The sequence below is a fragment of the Gymnoscopelus microlampas genome (genome assembly GCF_963454915.1).
Source record: "Gymnoscopelus microlampas genome assembly, chromosome: 24".
Classification (NCBI taxonomy): Eukaryota; Metazoa; Chordata; class Actinopteri; order Myctophiformes; family Myctophidae; genus Gymnoscopelus; species Gymnoscopelus microlampas.
In genome coordinates this window covers 21,665,823-21,680,327 of record NC_139961.1, presented here as the reverse complement: position 1 = coordinate 21,680,327, position 14,505 = coordinate 21,665,823, and the positions used below count along the sequence as shown (strand labels likewise).

The 14,505-nt window shown below is 41.2% G+C and overlaps 1 protein-coding gene across 1 annotated transcript; it reads left to right on the top strand.

The window, feature by feature from the left end:
* Positions 1-8,051: 8,051 nt before the first annotated feature.
* LOC311040589 (uncharacterized protein) lies at positions 8,052-14,069 on the top strand (the record flags this gene model as incomplete). Its single annotated transcript, XM_084050920.1, has 9 exons — positions 8,052-8,105; positions 8,684-8,898; positions 9,348-9,436; positions 9,948-10,100; positions 10,949-11,027; positions 11,645-11,804; positions 12,541-12,645; positions 13,323-13,516; positions 13,997-14,069. 9 exons carry the CDS (start codon positions 8,052-8,054, stop codon positions 14,013-14,015), a joined length of 1,068 nt encoding a protein of 355 aa, XP_083907046.1. The 3' UTR covers positions 14,016-14,069.
* Positions 14,070-14,505: the final 436 nt, after the last annotated feature.

Sequence of the window (14,505 nt, the reverse complement as noted above, 5' to 3'; positions counted from 1 at the left end):
TCTTGGGTCTAAATCTCAACTACTGTGCACAGTGGTTTAACTACTGATACTTTCACTTTGATCTGGCTTAACTGTACAGTTGTGGCACTGTAGACACATCTGTATGCTATTTTTTCAATTGATTGTACAGTATTGATAACAACAGTGGTCTCTCACAATCGGTCAGCACATATTTTTATAACAGAGTACTTTTACTTTGCAGTATTGATACTTTTACTTAAGCAAAACAGTTGAGTACTTGTTCCACCACTGTTGATGTTTTTTAACATGACTGCCCTGTTTAAAATGATTGAACACAATAACCAGTGTTTATTCAATAATATTCAATCATATAATCAGATAATACTACTACTGAATAATTCCAAAGATTAATTGCTCCCCAGTTGTTTTGTTTTTTTAGCTTTGTTGTTTTTATTATTCTTATTCTGTTGCTATCATATTTATTCCTTGCATTGTTAATTCTAATTTAGAGTTGATGTATTTCTTATTTAAAACAATATATATAATGTTATTATTATCAATATTCATTATTATTATTATTATTATTATTGCTGTTATATATTTCGCTAACTTCTTCTCTTTAACTTTTAAATTAGTGAAATGACGTTTGCATTGAAAACAAATGTATCTATTTTTGGTTCGTGCGCATGTGCGTGCTTGTAATAGTGTGTGTGTGTGTGTGTGTGTGTGTGTGTGTGTGTGTGTGTGTGTGTGTGTGTGTGTGTGTATGTGTGTGTGTGTGTGTGTGTGTGTGTGTGTGTGTGTGTGTGTGTGTGTGTGTGTGTGTGTGTGTGTGTGTGTGTGGGAAGGGGGGCGGGGCTTGTGTCGTGTTCGTGTCGTGTTTGTGTGTGCACGTCATAGAGTTGTTTGGGTGCGTGCGCATGTGCGTGCGTGTAACAGCGTGTGTGTGGGTGTGGGCGGGGGGGGGCTGTGCTTGCGTACACGTGAGAGGGCATTCCCGGGGATGCCCTCTTGCATGTACGCATGTCTGCTTGTCAGACCAATCACAGCCCTTGTTGGTTTGTCCCGCCCCTTAAATCCACCGTTCCCGCAGAGCTCGGCTCACTTCTCAAGGTTTCCAGCGGATGCTAGGTCGCTCGATACTAGGTCTCTCCGGTCGATGATAGATTACTATGGAAACTGTTCTACTTGATTTCGGTTCATATATCACTGATCTACTTTCATTTCGTCGTCTTTTGTCTGAGGTGAGTAATATTACTTATTTTCCCGCCTTTATTACTTTATTTGTATTTTTTCCCGCCTTTTTTGGACTACATGAACGTTCAGATTTCAAACACAGTTTTTACCCCATGGCCACGGATGTTATAATTATGTACGGGCCCTCAGAAGTAGCCGTATCTTCCGTATTGTTCAATAAAAACGCATCTTAATCCGATCGGTGGCCATTTGCTCATAGCTGGCACAGTCTATCAGAGTGCAATACACCTACCAACCAATGGGTAATGCAGTTGAAAGCATGGCGGACATGCTGAGAAAATGGCCACCGACCGGATTAAAATGCTTTTTATTGAACAATACTGAAGATACGGTTACTTCTGAGGGCTCGAACAGAATTGTCACATCCGTGGCCATGAGGTAAGAACTTTATATTTGAAATGTGAACGTTTATGTACATGTACGGGCCTTAAATGAATTAAGTGCAAACGCCAGGTTACGTTTGTTTCAGGCCCCAGGACTATGTTGGTTTGTTTTCATAAACTTATGTCACAATCGACCTGTCCATAACAATTCATTATACAACGCAGAATGCAGCTTTTAATCAACATTGCATTTGTTATATCTTGTCTGTTAAAATTGAGCTTGTAGATCTGCTAAAACTAACTTTAAGCAGCCTCTGAAACTGGGTTAAAAACAACCTAGGCTAACCAGTGCTAACGGCTATAAAAGTATGCCTACAACTTCTGCATGGCAGTGACGTTTTAAATGATTACATTATCAACAGTATTGCTATCATGTTTATTTATTTACCAGGGACACAGTGCACATTAATCAACATGTTGGTTTTCACATCCGTGTAATGAACCAGAGTTAGCCAGAAGCTAGCTTTCATCTGTAGTCCCTGAGCAGGCTGTTAAAAGTGGTGATATAACTCATTGGTTCTCAAAGTGGGGTCCGGGGACCCCCAGGGGTACTTGAGGGGGTTCCAGGGGGTCCCCAGCTAAATGATGGATAGGAACCAAATGGACCCTTATGGGTCTGTAACTCTGAGAGTGTCCAAATGGAACCAAATGGACCCTAACGGGTCCATTTGGTTCCATTTGGGGACACTCAGAGTTAAATTAACATTGATTTTACAATATAAATTGGGGTCCCAGAGATATAAATGCCATTAAATGGGGGTCAATAGCCTAATGGATGTCAAACTGGGGGTCCTTTGAAGTTAAAATGGTTGAGAATCACTGCTAGAGAGCCGTAAAAACCTTCTCTTATTGGGGTTCCTGGCTTATCTTTTCAAATGGGGGTCCGTGGGGTAATAAGCGTCTATTTGGGGGTCCTTGACATGAAAAAGTTTGAGAACCACTGGAGTAACACGAGTTTAACGCTAGAAGGAGATGCTGCTGTAATTTGACTGTTTTACTAGCAGTAAATAGACATTCATTTGACGCACTGTTTGGTTCAACAAGTGTTTATCTGCACCGAGCATTGTACTGGGTTGACTAATGTTAGAGGACGCCGTGGCTTTGCGGTTGTTTTCATTAACCTGGTTGCTTGTTTCTCTGAACCTGGCAACTGCCATGTCCGCTTATTGTAAGAGGATGGTCGCGCTTCTTTTGGGGCTTGTTTTGGGGTTGAAAAGGACCGTAGTGACAGTAGACGGTACACGGTCGGTCGTACCGTGTCGGTCGCGCATGCGCGCCACTCTCAATTGTATATTAGGATCATCATATTTATGATTATGTGCCCACATTTGTCTCTAAATTGTGGAGAAACTGTCGATGCGGAACCAAACTGTCAAGCAATTGTTTCCGCCCAGACACGTTTCACTGTCGCACACGTCGAAAATAGCAGATCTACAAGCTCACAACGCGTCGCGCTGCGACGCGTTGTGAGCTTGTAGATCGGCTATTTTCAAATAGACTATGTATAAAATAAGGCTAAAGTGGTTAAGGTATGTTTTATAATGTAATAATTTATATCTTAAAAGTAACTAGTAACTAAAGTTTTCAAATAATTGTAGTGGAGTAAAAGTACAATATTTGCCTCTGAGATGTAGTGGAGTAGAAGTAAAAGTATTGGAAATTGGAAATACTCAAGTAAAGTAGAAATACCTCAAAATTGTAGGCAAATAGGTTTTATAAAATGTTCATGAATAGGAATTAATATTCACATTTATATCCATGAATAACTTTGGTTAACTAGAACACTGACCTGACTTACTTGCAAATCTATGCCCACATCAAGACTTTATTTTAGTCTAAATATTTGTCCCTTCCTGCTCCAACTTAGAAGGACAGAATTGTGGAAAGTGGGCAGGGATCACGATGTAATCTATTGGTTGCTTCATGCCAGTGTTAGACTTGATTTAAGAAGTAGTGCTTTTCCAGTCAGAAGACAGATTGAAAGAAGTTATTGGGAAACGGTGGGTTAGAGTACCTCTTTCTCAAGTGGTCTTTGAAGCCTAAAGACTGGTGGGGATCACTTTGAACCTCGCCTCCCTATTTTGGGCATGTTGTTATAGACCAAAAACAAACCTGATCTACAAGCTTGTTTGAGTACCTTGAAAAGCTGTATATCAATTCTACATTTACACTGATCAAATTAGTTTAACAAACTTTGCAGGTTTGTCCGACTTAATACATGATTAGATTTTATGCTGAAACGCCATGCTTGGCTTGCATTATACGTCCTACATTTGAAGCAAATGGTGTCTCAAATGAAGGAATAGTAACCCCCCTTCCTCTCCAACCAGACATACAAGGAGCACCTAGAGGGCCAGAAGCACAAGAAGAAGGAAGCGGCTCTCAAGGTGTCTCAGAGCAGCAGTAGCAGCAGCAGCAGCAGTGGAGGAACCAGCAGCTCTGCCCGCGGCGTCCAGAACCAGCTCCGCTGTGAGCTGTGTGACGTCTCCTGCACCGGAGCCGACGCTTACGCCGCTCATATCCGTGTGGCCAAGCATCAGAAGGTAATGTATTTATTTTATGCTACCATGTATTACCATCATGTGTCACTTGCTCGCATAGATCAGTTCTTTTTGACCAGCGACACCATTTTACCTATGGATTAGGCTTAACCACGTAAGCACTAATTTGTACTTTGGGATACAAGCTCACAGCTTGTCTTATGAAGTTTTATACATTGACTATTTTTCAAAATTTGAGAACTTTGATAAACATATTTTTTAAGTCTTTAAACCTTTGCCTATAATGGCATGCCCAAAATGGGTAAACCAGGATTAATGTGGTTAACTACATTAATCTGACTACAATCTTTCAACCTGTCGCACTGTGAGATTGTAGATATTTGTAAAGGGGTAAAAAAGGAGGGGGCCCATTATAGACCCCTGGCTGACACCGATAAACACATTATTTAGGAACATAATGGATTGTAAACGGTCTCAAAAGATATTAACCCTCATTCAATATACACACGCCCACATACAGGCAGGCTTACTGGACGTTGTGTACTTGTCTCTATACTGTGTATATTTGGCACAGATGTATGCATATATGACCGGTACGCAAGTTCTATGCTTGGTTCAGGTGTTTGGAAGGACAAAAAAAACAGAACATATTTGCATATCTGGTTTAATAAAGACATAAGCTAATCCTTTTACAGCTTCATAAGTCATAAGGGGAACTTTAGCTTTGACGTGTTTTGGCAATTAAAGCAAAGATGTCAACAGGTGTGTTCCCAAATATGAGATTTATGATATGAGAGCATTGGCCGTACTGACGCACGCTGGAATGATTACCAACGTTTGTCTGTGACTGTGTTGTGGTATTAAATCATGCTGCAGTGTTTTTAGATCTTACCACAATACTGATATTCAGCATGATGTACAATACATTTTTTTCAATTGAAAAGAAAAGGGGAAATCCTTCTTGAAGGTAAAGCCTTTATTGAATAGCTATAATTTCATTTTAGAAAAAAAACATGTGTCCACCTACAGAACTCGGCCTTTATGAATTGAATACGCAGGACCACAATGGAAACAAGCCCTCAGGGATTTTTGTGTTATCCTTTTAGCATTATTGTGTAGGCCTTACTGTGCCTCTGTACTTTTTGCAAACTGCTGATAAAGAATTCAATCAATCAAAGCCACACAGCAATTTGCATGATGCTCAAGCAATGGCTGAACATGGCTTGCTATCATGCTGCCTAGGATGGCGAATAAACAGTGATGGGGGGGCGCTCGGCAACAGTCTGTCGTCTGCCAACTCCACCGCCCCCGTCAAGAAGGCCTCCGCCCCCAAGATCAACTCTGTTGGTCAGTAGGTCCCCTTTGAATGTTGACGTCTCCTGGCGGTGTTTGACAATGACTTCATTCTTCACCTTGTTGCCATTATGCTCTGTACTGTGTTTTTGCTGTATTCCTGTTTGATTAGTATAGCTCTGCATTTAACCAGTTCAACCACATGAATCCTAGCGTCCCTATTCGGGGCTTGTCGTAATAGGCAAACATTCAGTGAAAACAAAAATCGTCTCACTACACGTCACAAGGCATTGTGTGAGCTTGTAGATCGGCAGAGATTGATGAGTGATAGAAAAGGACGGGGCCAATTACAGACCCCTTGCACACCCATCTAAGTATATAGGGTTTAAGTCATTGAACCCCTATGTACTTATCACACAATGAATAAAGAAAACGACTTCCATTTTCACTTTAAAAATTATGAAACTTTTTTTTTTTGACAATTTGCACCTATGACGTGCCCAAAATAGGGACACCAGGTTGGAAGTGGTTCAAACACTCATCACTAATAAAGAGTGAAGCTGGTTTCACAGAGCGTGCTTTGCACGCAAAGTCTCTGCCAACTTGTGTAGTGATGGACGTCGACCAGGCGTGCGTTTCCAAACCTAACATTTCTTGAAGTTCTGTGCCTTGTAGAATAACAAGTGTATAACCTAGTTTAACCATGCAGTCAAATGACCATTAGTTCACTCCTGGCCCTTGCAAATGGAAACGGTCATTGTTTTCCTTTTTTTTTAAAATTAAATTATTGTGATTTATTGCATTTGTATGCTGTCCATTAGTCAAAGCATCTGTGGACTAGTGACTCCTCAGTAAAATGTAAAATGGAATGTCACAGTTTTAAGTAAACCAATACTAAGAATCTTTGAATGGGATTGTGTGTTAATAGTGATGTTTTGTTTGTTTTTGCATGATAAAAAATTTGATTTGCAAATTCTTATCAGTTAATCAATTCATTTTTTGTGTGTATTTACGATTAGAGGTTGGGTGTTCACTAATGTCTATGGTAAGTTTACGGTAACTTTTGATTGAAAAAGAAGGCCCTGCTACAAATAATAACTTCTCTAGCTGTGGTCTTTTGGAGCAGTAAGGATGAAGTCATTAGTAGACACAATTTCGGGTTTTATCGTATTTGTTGGCTGTTCACTTCATCCAATGCCATCTGCAAACTCACAACACCTTGCATCGCCTATTTTCGCCACTAAATAGGCAATTTATGAAATATTGGAAGAGTGTTTGTGCCCAATAGCAATGGTCTGAGACTAAAGATCTACATGCTAACACGTCGCATCACGACACATTGTTAGCTTGTAGATCAGATATTTTTGTGAGTATAAATTATATTGTTAAATTGTCCTTTTTTTTTAGTAAGGCAAAAAAGTGTGCACAACTGCAGCAGCCCAAATAGGGAGACAGCTGTTTTTTGTTTAACAAACCCCACTGGCCATGAACCAGAGGGGAAGGCCAGTGCTGTGGATGTGGGGATGTAATCGTTCTATATTGCACTCCATCAAACACAAGTATAAAAGAGTTAAAATGAAGACTGGCTCTGAGTCTGCCGTACAATTGTATTTTTACGGCGTTGCTCGGCCATACCCTACCTGTCTATGAGAGGGTCTGTGTGTCACAAACCACAGTACCGATCAGTGCTAAACTTGCATGCACGCTACACAGAATTAACTCCACATTGGAGCCATGCTGTTGGATCCTATAAGAGTTCAAGTTAAAAACACTGCTATAGAGGGAATTGAACATTTTGTGTTACCCATCTCCTTAGGTCCGCAACGATGAAGGCAAAGTCATCCGCTGCCTTCCACTGCAAGCTGTGTGAATGCAGCGAAGGAGATGCATCTGAAGGGAAGGAGGCATCGACTGCAGTACAAGTGTTATTATGCCTAATGTATTATCTTTGGCTGATGTCGCTTGCTGATAAGAACTGATCTTCAAGTCATGTTTTAGCTGGGACAACGTTATTTTTAGCATGACAGGTTTTTAGACCGAAGCGAGTAATCTACACGACCCAGGACACTAGACTGAACTATTTTGAATGGTTAAACAATAAGTCATAAGTTGATCATGCCGTCATCTGTCCTGACATTTCCTCTTCACCTGGTCTTTTAGAAAAAGGTGAACCCTGACCTTCAGGTGGAGGTGAAGCCTAGCATCCGTGCCCGTAAGATTCAGGAGGAGAAGATGAGGAAGCAGATGCAGAAAGAAGAGTTCTGGAGGAGGAGAGAGGAAGAGGAGCGCTGGAGAATGGAAATGAGGTACGATGAGGTCTTTGATGACCAGCAGATGTTTTTTTGTTTTTTTAACTTGCGTCTCCATTCTGGGGAAAACATCTGCCGAAAATAGTGCAGATGTATTTTCCACGGAGATTTGATGTAGAGGGGAAAACGGGAGGGAACCAAGTATAGACCGCTGGGTGATCCCAGTCGACTAAGTATATAGGGTTTAAGTGGTTCATCAGTGGACATTCTCCATGTCTAATCTGCTGAACTCCCAGGTCACTGTTTTTTTTTTCTTCCCCAAACTGCTGAAACTTTCCAGGCGTTATGAAGAGGACATGTACTGGAGACGCATGGAAGAAGAGCACCACTGGGCTGACAGACGCCGTATGCCCGACGGAGGCTATCCTCAGGGGCCCCCTGGGCCGCCCGGTCTCTTGGGGGTTAGGCCTGTCATGCCCATCCCTGAGCCTCAGGGACCTGTGGATTTTTGGGCGGTGTAGCCGTCCCTATATGTGAGGTTGGGACATTGACATTTGCTGAACTGTGATTGGCCACCCATTGTACCCCCCAAACCCTGCACTGTGATTGGCTACCCATTGAACACCCCTTCCACCCACAATGGGTGGCCCCTGGACACCCCCGCTGACTCTATTCAGCACTGTGATTGGCTAACGAGACACATGATGAAATTAATAACCTATAAATAGGACTATGCACTTTAAAAAAAAACTTTTTTTTTTAAGTGAGCTTCCAACACTGTGATGACCACTGTGATGACCACACCGCCCACTTCACACTGGGTGTGTTTTTTACTATTTGAATGCAGTTTTGCGTTGAGTTAATCAAGTAACTTGTTGCAGAACTATGTCTTTGTCATTAAAAAGTAATTGGTTACAGAATTGCCTACTGAGAATAGTAACTCTTTGGAATACTCTTACATGAACTAAATTGAAACCTCATTGCGATTCCTTTCTTGTCCTGTGAATGAATAGTTTTCTTTCCACCATTTCTCTTTTAGCCGCCTCGTCGCCCCGACTCTTCAGACGATCGCTACGTAATGACCAAGCATGCAGCCATTTATCCCTCAGAGAATGAACTCCAAGCTATCCAGAAGATTGTGTCCATCATAGAACGTGCCCTCAAGCTGGTGTCGGACATCATCACTGACCAGGACAAAGACAGGGGCAAGGAAGAGGACAAGGAGAAGGAGAAGAAAGAAGTCGCTAAAGACAGGTGAGGCATCTGAGAGAGCTCAACATCTCTTTGTCTCCTCGTGTTTCTGTGTTTAAACTTCAAACATAAAATATACTTAAAGTACTAGAATGTTTGAAAAATAGCAGATAGTAGATCTGCTATTTTCAAGTAGCATATTTATAAAGTAGGGCTAAAATGGCTTTCAAATAATTGTAGTGGAGTAAAAGTACAATATTTGCCTCTGAGATGTAGTGGAGTAAAAGTAATTACAATAGTATATTTGAAATACTCAAGTAAAGTACAAATACCTCAAAATTGTACTTAAGTACAGTACTTAAGTAAATGTACTTTGTTACTTTACACCACTGCTAGATAGCCTGCCTGTAGATAGTGCTTTTGTAATAGTTTCTAATGTAACACTCCTCATACTGCATGAGTTGTGTACCCTATATCGTCTTAGTAACATTATTATGTTTTCTCCATCAAAGCATGCATGCTGTACGTGTGAAACATCTTGACCGGCAGAAATACATCTGCTTTGAGGGACCACTGTCTTTTACATCATTTCTGGAGTGTGGTGAGTGAAACATTGTTCCACAGCATGCCCTATGCCATTGATGGTGTACAAATGATTGGGGTCCATTTGGTTCCATTTTTACACTGTCTTAACATTGATTTTACAATATAAATTGGGGTCCCAGAGATAGACATGCCATTAAATGGGTGTCCTTGATATTAAAATGGTTGAGAATCACTGCTAGAGCCGTAAAAGTCTTCTTAGGGGGTCCCTGGCATATCTTTTCAAATGAGGGTCTGTGGGCTAATTGTCAATTTGGGGGGTCCTTGACATGAAAAATTGAGAACCACTGTCATATGCAACAACATGCTGGGTGTACAGTACAAGGAAGGCACAATCCATTTTATTTAGGATAGAGTGATTCAATGTCTTCAGTAGGGCTGTCAATCTTCCTCATATGATTGAATTTTCTGTGGCTATTTTAATCCATTTTTATGACACATTAATACAAATTAAATCAATTGCACAACAGATTTATCAATAAGCTTGTGCAATCTTGTTTTGTCTTCAGTTGCCAAGAAATTTGAAATTCCTAGTACCTCAGACTTAAAAGTCTATGATGACTTGAACACTGAAGTTGACGAGGAGGCGTTTCAGTTTTTTATAAAGAAACCAGACCTTGGTGTGTTGGAGATTTGTTCACCCCAAGACCCAAATCCTGAAGGTGAGTTCTGTTGCTTATCAACATGGAGCCTTATAGCCTCATCCATACAGTCCTGGCTAACCTAAAATGTCACACAGGTACATTTTTGTACTTTGAAATGATCTTTGTTTCTATACGCCCAATGTAAGTAAAAGAGAGAAAGTGTCTGAGGAAGAACTTTGTTGGTGTGTGGATCCTTCCGTATCTAATGTGAGCTTTTTACATTACACTTGCCACACACATTCCTCTCTTGCTAATCACACTTATGTCAACATTATTGCGAGATTCAGTGAGCCCCTCTGCAAGCAATTCCATTCCAATTTCCTTAAATATACTTGGCCACCAAATGTAGTGGCCTGTAGGGCCAGACTGAGGAACTTGAAGGGGTCCTTGGGGGGGTTCCAGGGGGTCCCCAGCTTGATTGATTGCTAGGAACCAAATCGACCCTTAATGGGTCTTTAACTCAGAGTCTATAGCGGGAACCAAATGGACCCGTAGTGGTCCATTTGGTTCCATTTACACACTCAGACTGATGCCTTGCCATGTAGATTGGGCTCCCAGAGATGAGAATCGTATGAAATGGGGGTCCGCGACCTCATGCAAAACAAACTGGGGGTCCTCAAAATGATAAAGGTTGATAATCACTGCTCAAAAATCTATGTACACGTGTTTCTTAATGTTTTGTATCTGTCTCTCTTTCTCACCCATCCACCCCTGTCTCTCTGTCCAATGGTTCCTTGCTGTCTCTCTCATTCTTTCTCTCTCTCTGACTCCTCTCTCTACGCCACTCTCTCTATCAACCCTATCTCCCTGTGTGTATCTTTCTCTCCCACCTCTACCGGGTTCCTCTCATCACGCTGTCCCTCCAGGTACAGACGGCGCGGCCTCTAGCTACCATGTCAAACAGTTGGAGGAGCAGAACGGCAGGCTGAAGGAGGCCTTGGTCAGGTCAGTCAAAATGTGTACATCTGTTTAAAAACAACAGCAGTTGACCCAAATGGTTTCCAATCAGGAATGACTTGACAACAGCATGATAGTCATAATAACCATTATCCACAAAAGCAAGTGGTTTAAAAATAAACCACTTGACTTAAATGATATGTAGGTGTCCTCTGCTGCCTCGGACACACGCACATTGTACTTTTACAATAACAAGACATAGTCTGGTTATGGCTTTGCCTCCCTGTCAAATTGTAAGCAGAGTTGTACCGATACTTGTATCGGAAAAGCTGCCGATACTGCCTAAAATGCTGGCATCTGTATTGGCGAGGATGACATTCCGATACCACATAAATTACATGATATTTCATTCATATTTTGATTTCTTCAATTGATGTTGCACAACTGTTTTATACTTTTACTTGTACTATTTACCTGAGAGTGTACAAATTATATACTCTTGGAACCCCCTCAAGGAACTCAGATGGTCCCTGAACCCCACTTTGAGAACCACTGTCCTAGATTTGTTTAAATGAGATGCGCAAGTTATGGGGATCGGTAAGGGAAAAAATGGTATCGGTTACATCTCTAATTGTAAGTTGTTAACCCCCCTGTTATGTTCACAGGACGCGTGACCTGTCCTCGTCAGAGAAGCAGGAGCACGTGAAGCTGCAGAAGCAGACGGAGAAGAAGAACGTGGAGCTGGACACTGTGAGGAGCCAGAAGGAGAAACTCCAAGAGGACATGACACTAGCCGAGGCAACTATCGATGAGCTGAAAGAACAGGTACGGACAGTTAGAGCGAATCACTATCATTTTGAAGAGGGGGTACTGTCTTCCCCTGTATAGGATATGAACCACATGCTTAAAATGAAGATCATTTCATCTTTTTCTTTAAAAAGATGACTGCTAATGCTCTTTATCATTAAGACCTGAGGCCGATTCTGCAAATGCCTTCTAAACCAGTAGTTTTTCCAAGATCTTTCAAAAATGTAAAAAAATGGCAGATAAAATCTAAAATGACACAGATCCTTTCCCGTTTTTAAGGGGTAACATGTTCTAGTTTACTATTTCACCATATCTAAACTACTTTAACAATACATTTTACACACTTTAATTATACAATGAACAATCAAACAGCTAAGTATGCAATACACATGAACTTAATTTTATTTAACCACTTAAGCCCTAAAATTCTCACTTACATGCCCAAAATTGGGACGGGACGTTGAATGAAAGTGGTTAAATATTGTATTTGCTGATGCTGATATTGTCAAAAAAAATAGAATGTTTAAAAGAACAAAAGCACAGCAAAAGAAACACAATACAAAGTGATGAAAAAATGTAAGAGGCAATCCATTTGGGTTAAACAGGTTTCCTTTGCAGATATGAATGTCATTCTGTCAAATTTGCAGATATTAGTGAATGGGATTGGGTGAAGTGACATTTAAATGGATATGGATAATTGTATGTGACTTTCAAACCATGTGCCTCTTGTAATGATTGTGTGTGTGTGTCACAGGTGGATGCTGCGCTGGGGTCAGAGGAGATGGTGGAGACCCTGACGGAGAGGAACCTGGACCTGGAGGAGAAAGTCCGGGAGCTGAGAGAGACGGTCACTGACCTGGTCAGTGCACCTGTGTTCTTCACCCCGACTTGCATGCAATCAGTGTTTCATAGCCCATTAAGACCTGAGGCCCATTTTACAAACGCCCTCTCAGTGGTTCTCAAACCTTTTCATGTCAAGGAATTGTACACAAATTGTTGTACAAGCTTGCAGCGTGGCACGAAGTGACACGTTGTGAGCTTGTAGATCTGCTATTTTCAAAAGATTTGTACCGGTATACATTTTGAAAACTTAAAATGGGACATTCTGCATAAGGAATACTTTTACTTTTGGTATTTTAAAGGAATAGTTTACCCCGAAAATAACTTTCCGTCGCATTCCTAAGCCAATAATTTGATGACCGGCAGCGGTTCCGTATGGAGACACAAAGGAGATTCTTTGTATCTCCATACAGAACCGCTGCCGGTGAGTAATCGATAGAAAACGTCATTTTGGGCGTGACCCCTTACTATCCTTAAGTACATTTTGATGCCACTACTTTTGTAGTTTTACCCAAGTAAATTTTGAATACCAGACCTTAGCTTGTAACAGTTTTCCTACATTGTAGTATTGATAATTTTACTTAAGTAAAAAGATTTGAGTACTCCTTCCACCACTGCATTTGGCTTTGTTCTATGCCTTACAATGTATATACTACCACACATGACGGTCGGTCCCCTCTTCTGTCCTCCCAACAGGAGGCCATTAATGACATGAACGACGAGCTCCAGGAGAACGGCAGGGAGACTGAGATGGAGCTGAGAGAGCAGCTGGACATGAGCGGGGGTGAAAGGTCTGCGAGGCCCACAAGAGAGTTGATGCTGCCCAGGAGACCATGGCCGATTACCAGCAGACCATCAACAAGTACAGAGAGCTCACTGCCAGCCTGCAGGTGCATAGATCACTACACACATACACGTTGTACTACTATACTTACTTACCGCAACATTTTACGATGGATTTTCGTTTTAAATGCATTTTTTCCCCCATGAGTTTTTTTGCCGTTTGTAACCCTGAACCTAACTCTAAATCCTAATTCTGACCCCAACCTGAATCTTTTCCTAATTGTAACCTTGGCTCTAAAAGTCTTTGTTAACAAATTCTCTTGTGGTGTCCAGGAAAATGGCCTTCACAAGGTCAATTTCTACTATACTTATGGGGACACGCGGCCCTCAAGTATATTCATAAACACACACACACACACACACACACACACACACACACACACACACACACACACACACACACACACACACACACACACACACACACACACACAGGAATGAGAAGTGAGCTGCTATGATTATCAGTAGGTCGTCAGTAAATGCACATTGCTCACTGCTGTCTGTGTGTGCTTTTCCCTGTGCACCAGGAGACCAACAGAGAGCTGAGCAGGTCCTGCTGCATCCTCCTGCAGAGATGTTTGATTTCAAGATAAAGTTTGCAGAGACCAAAGCTTATGCCAAGGTACGGCTGAGACGAATGTCAGAATGATAGGAATCTGATTGGGAGTTGATGGGGATTTTAATCAATCCAATAACGATAAAATGTCTAAAGTGACACTTTGGTAACACTACCACAAAACTCAAGCCAAGCCATACTGGAAAGAAATGGATTGGAAAAGGTTGTATCCAGTTTAACTGAGCACTAGGCTTACGTGATCATAATTCTTGTTAATGGCATCAATGGACATTTAGTTTAAAAGTTTTACATTAATAAAAGTTTAAGAAGAGTAATGAATATCATATCATAGAATTAGGATAATCATTTCTGGATCCTAAAATTATTACGATATTTATCAATTCCGATTCCTTCATTTTCATGGGTACCTGGCAGTTTGGATATGGTTCCTAATTTCTATACCCAACCGTGACTGTGTGT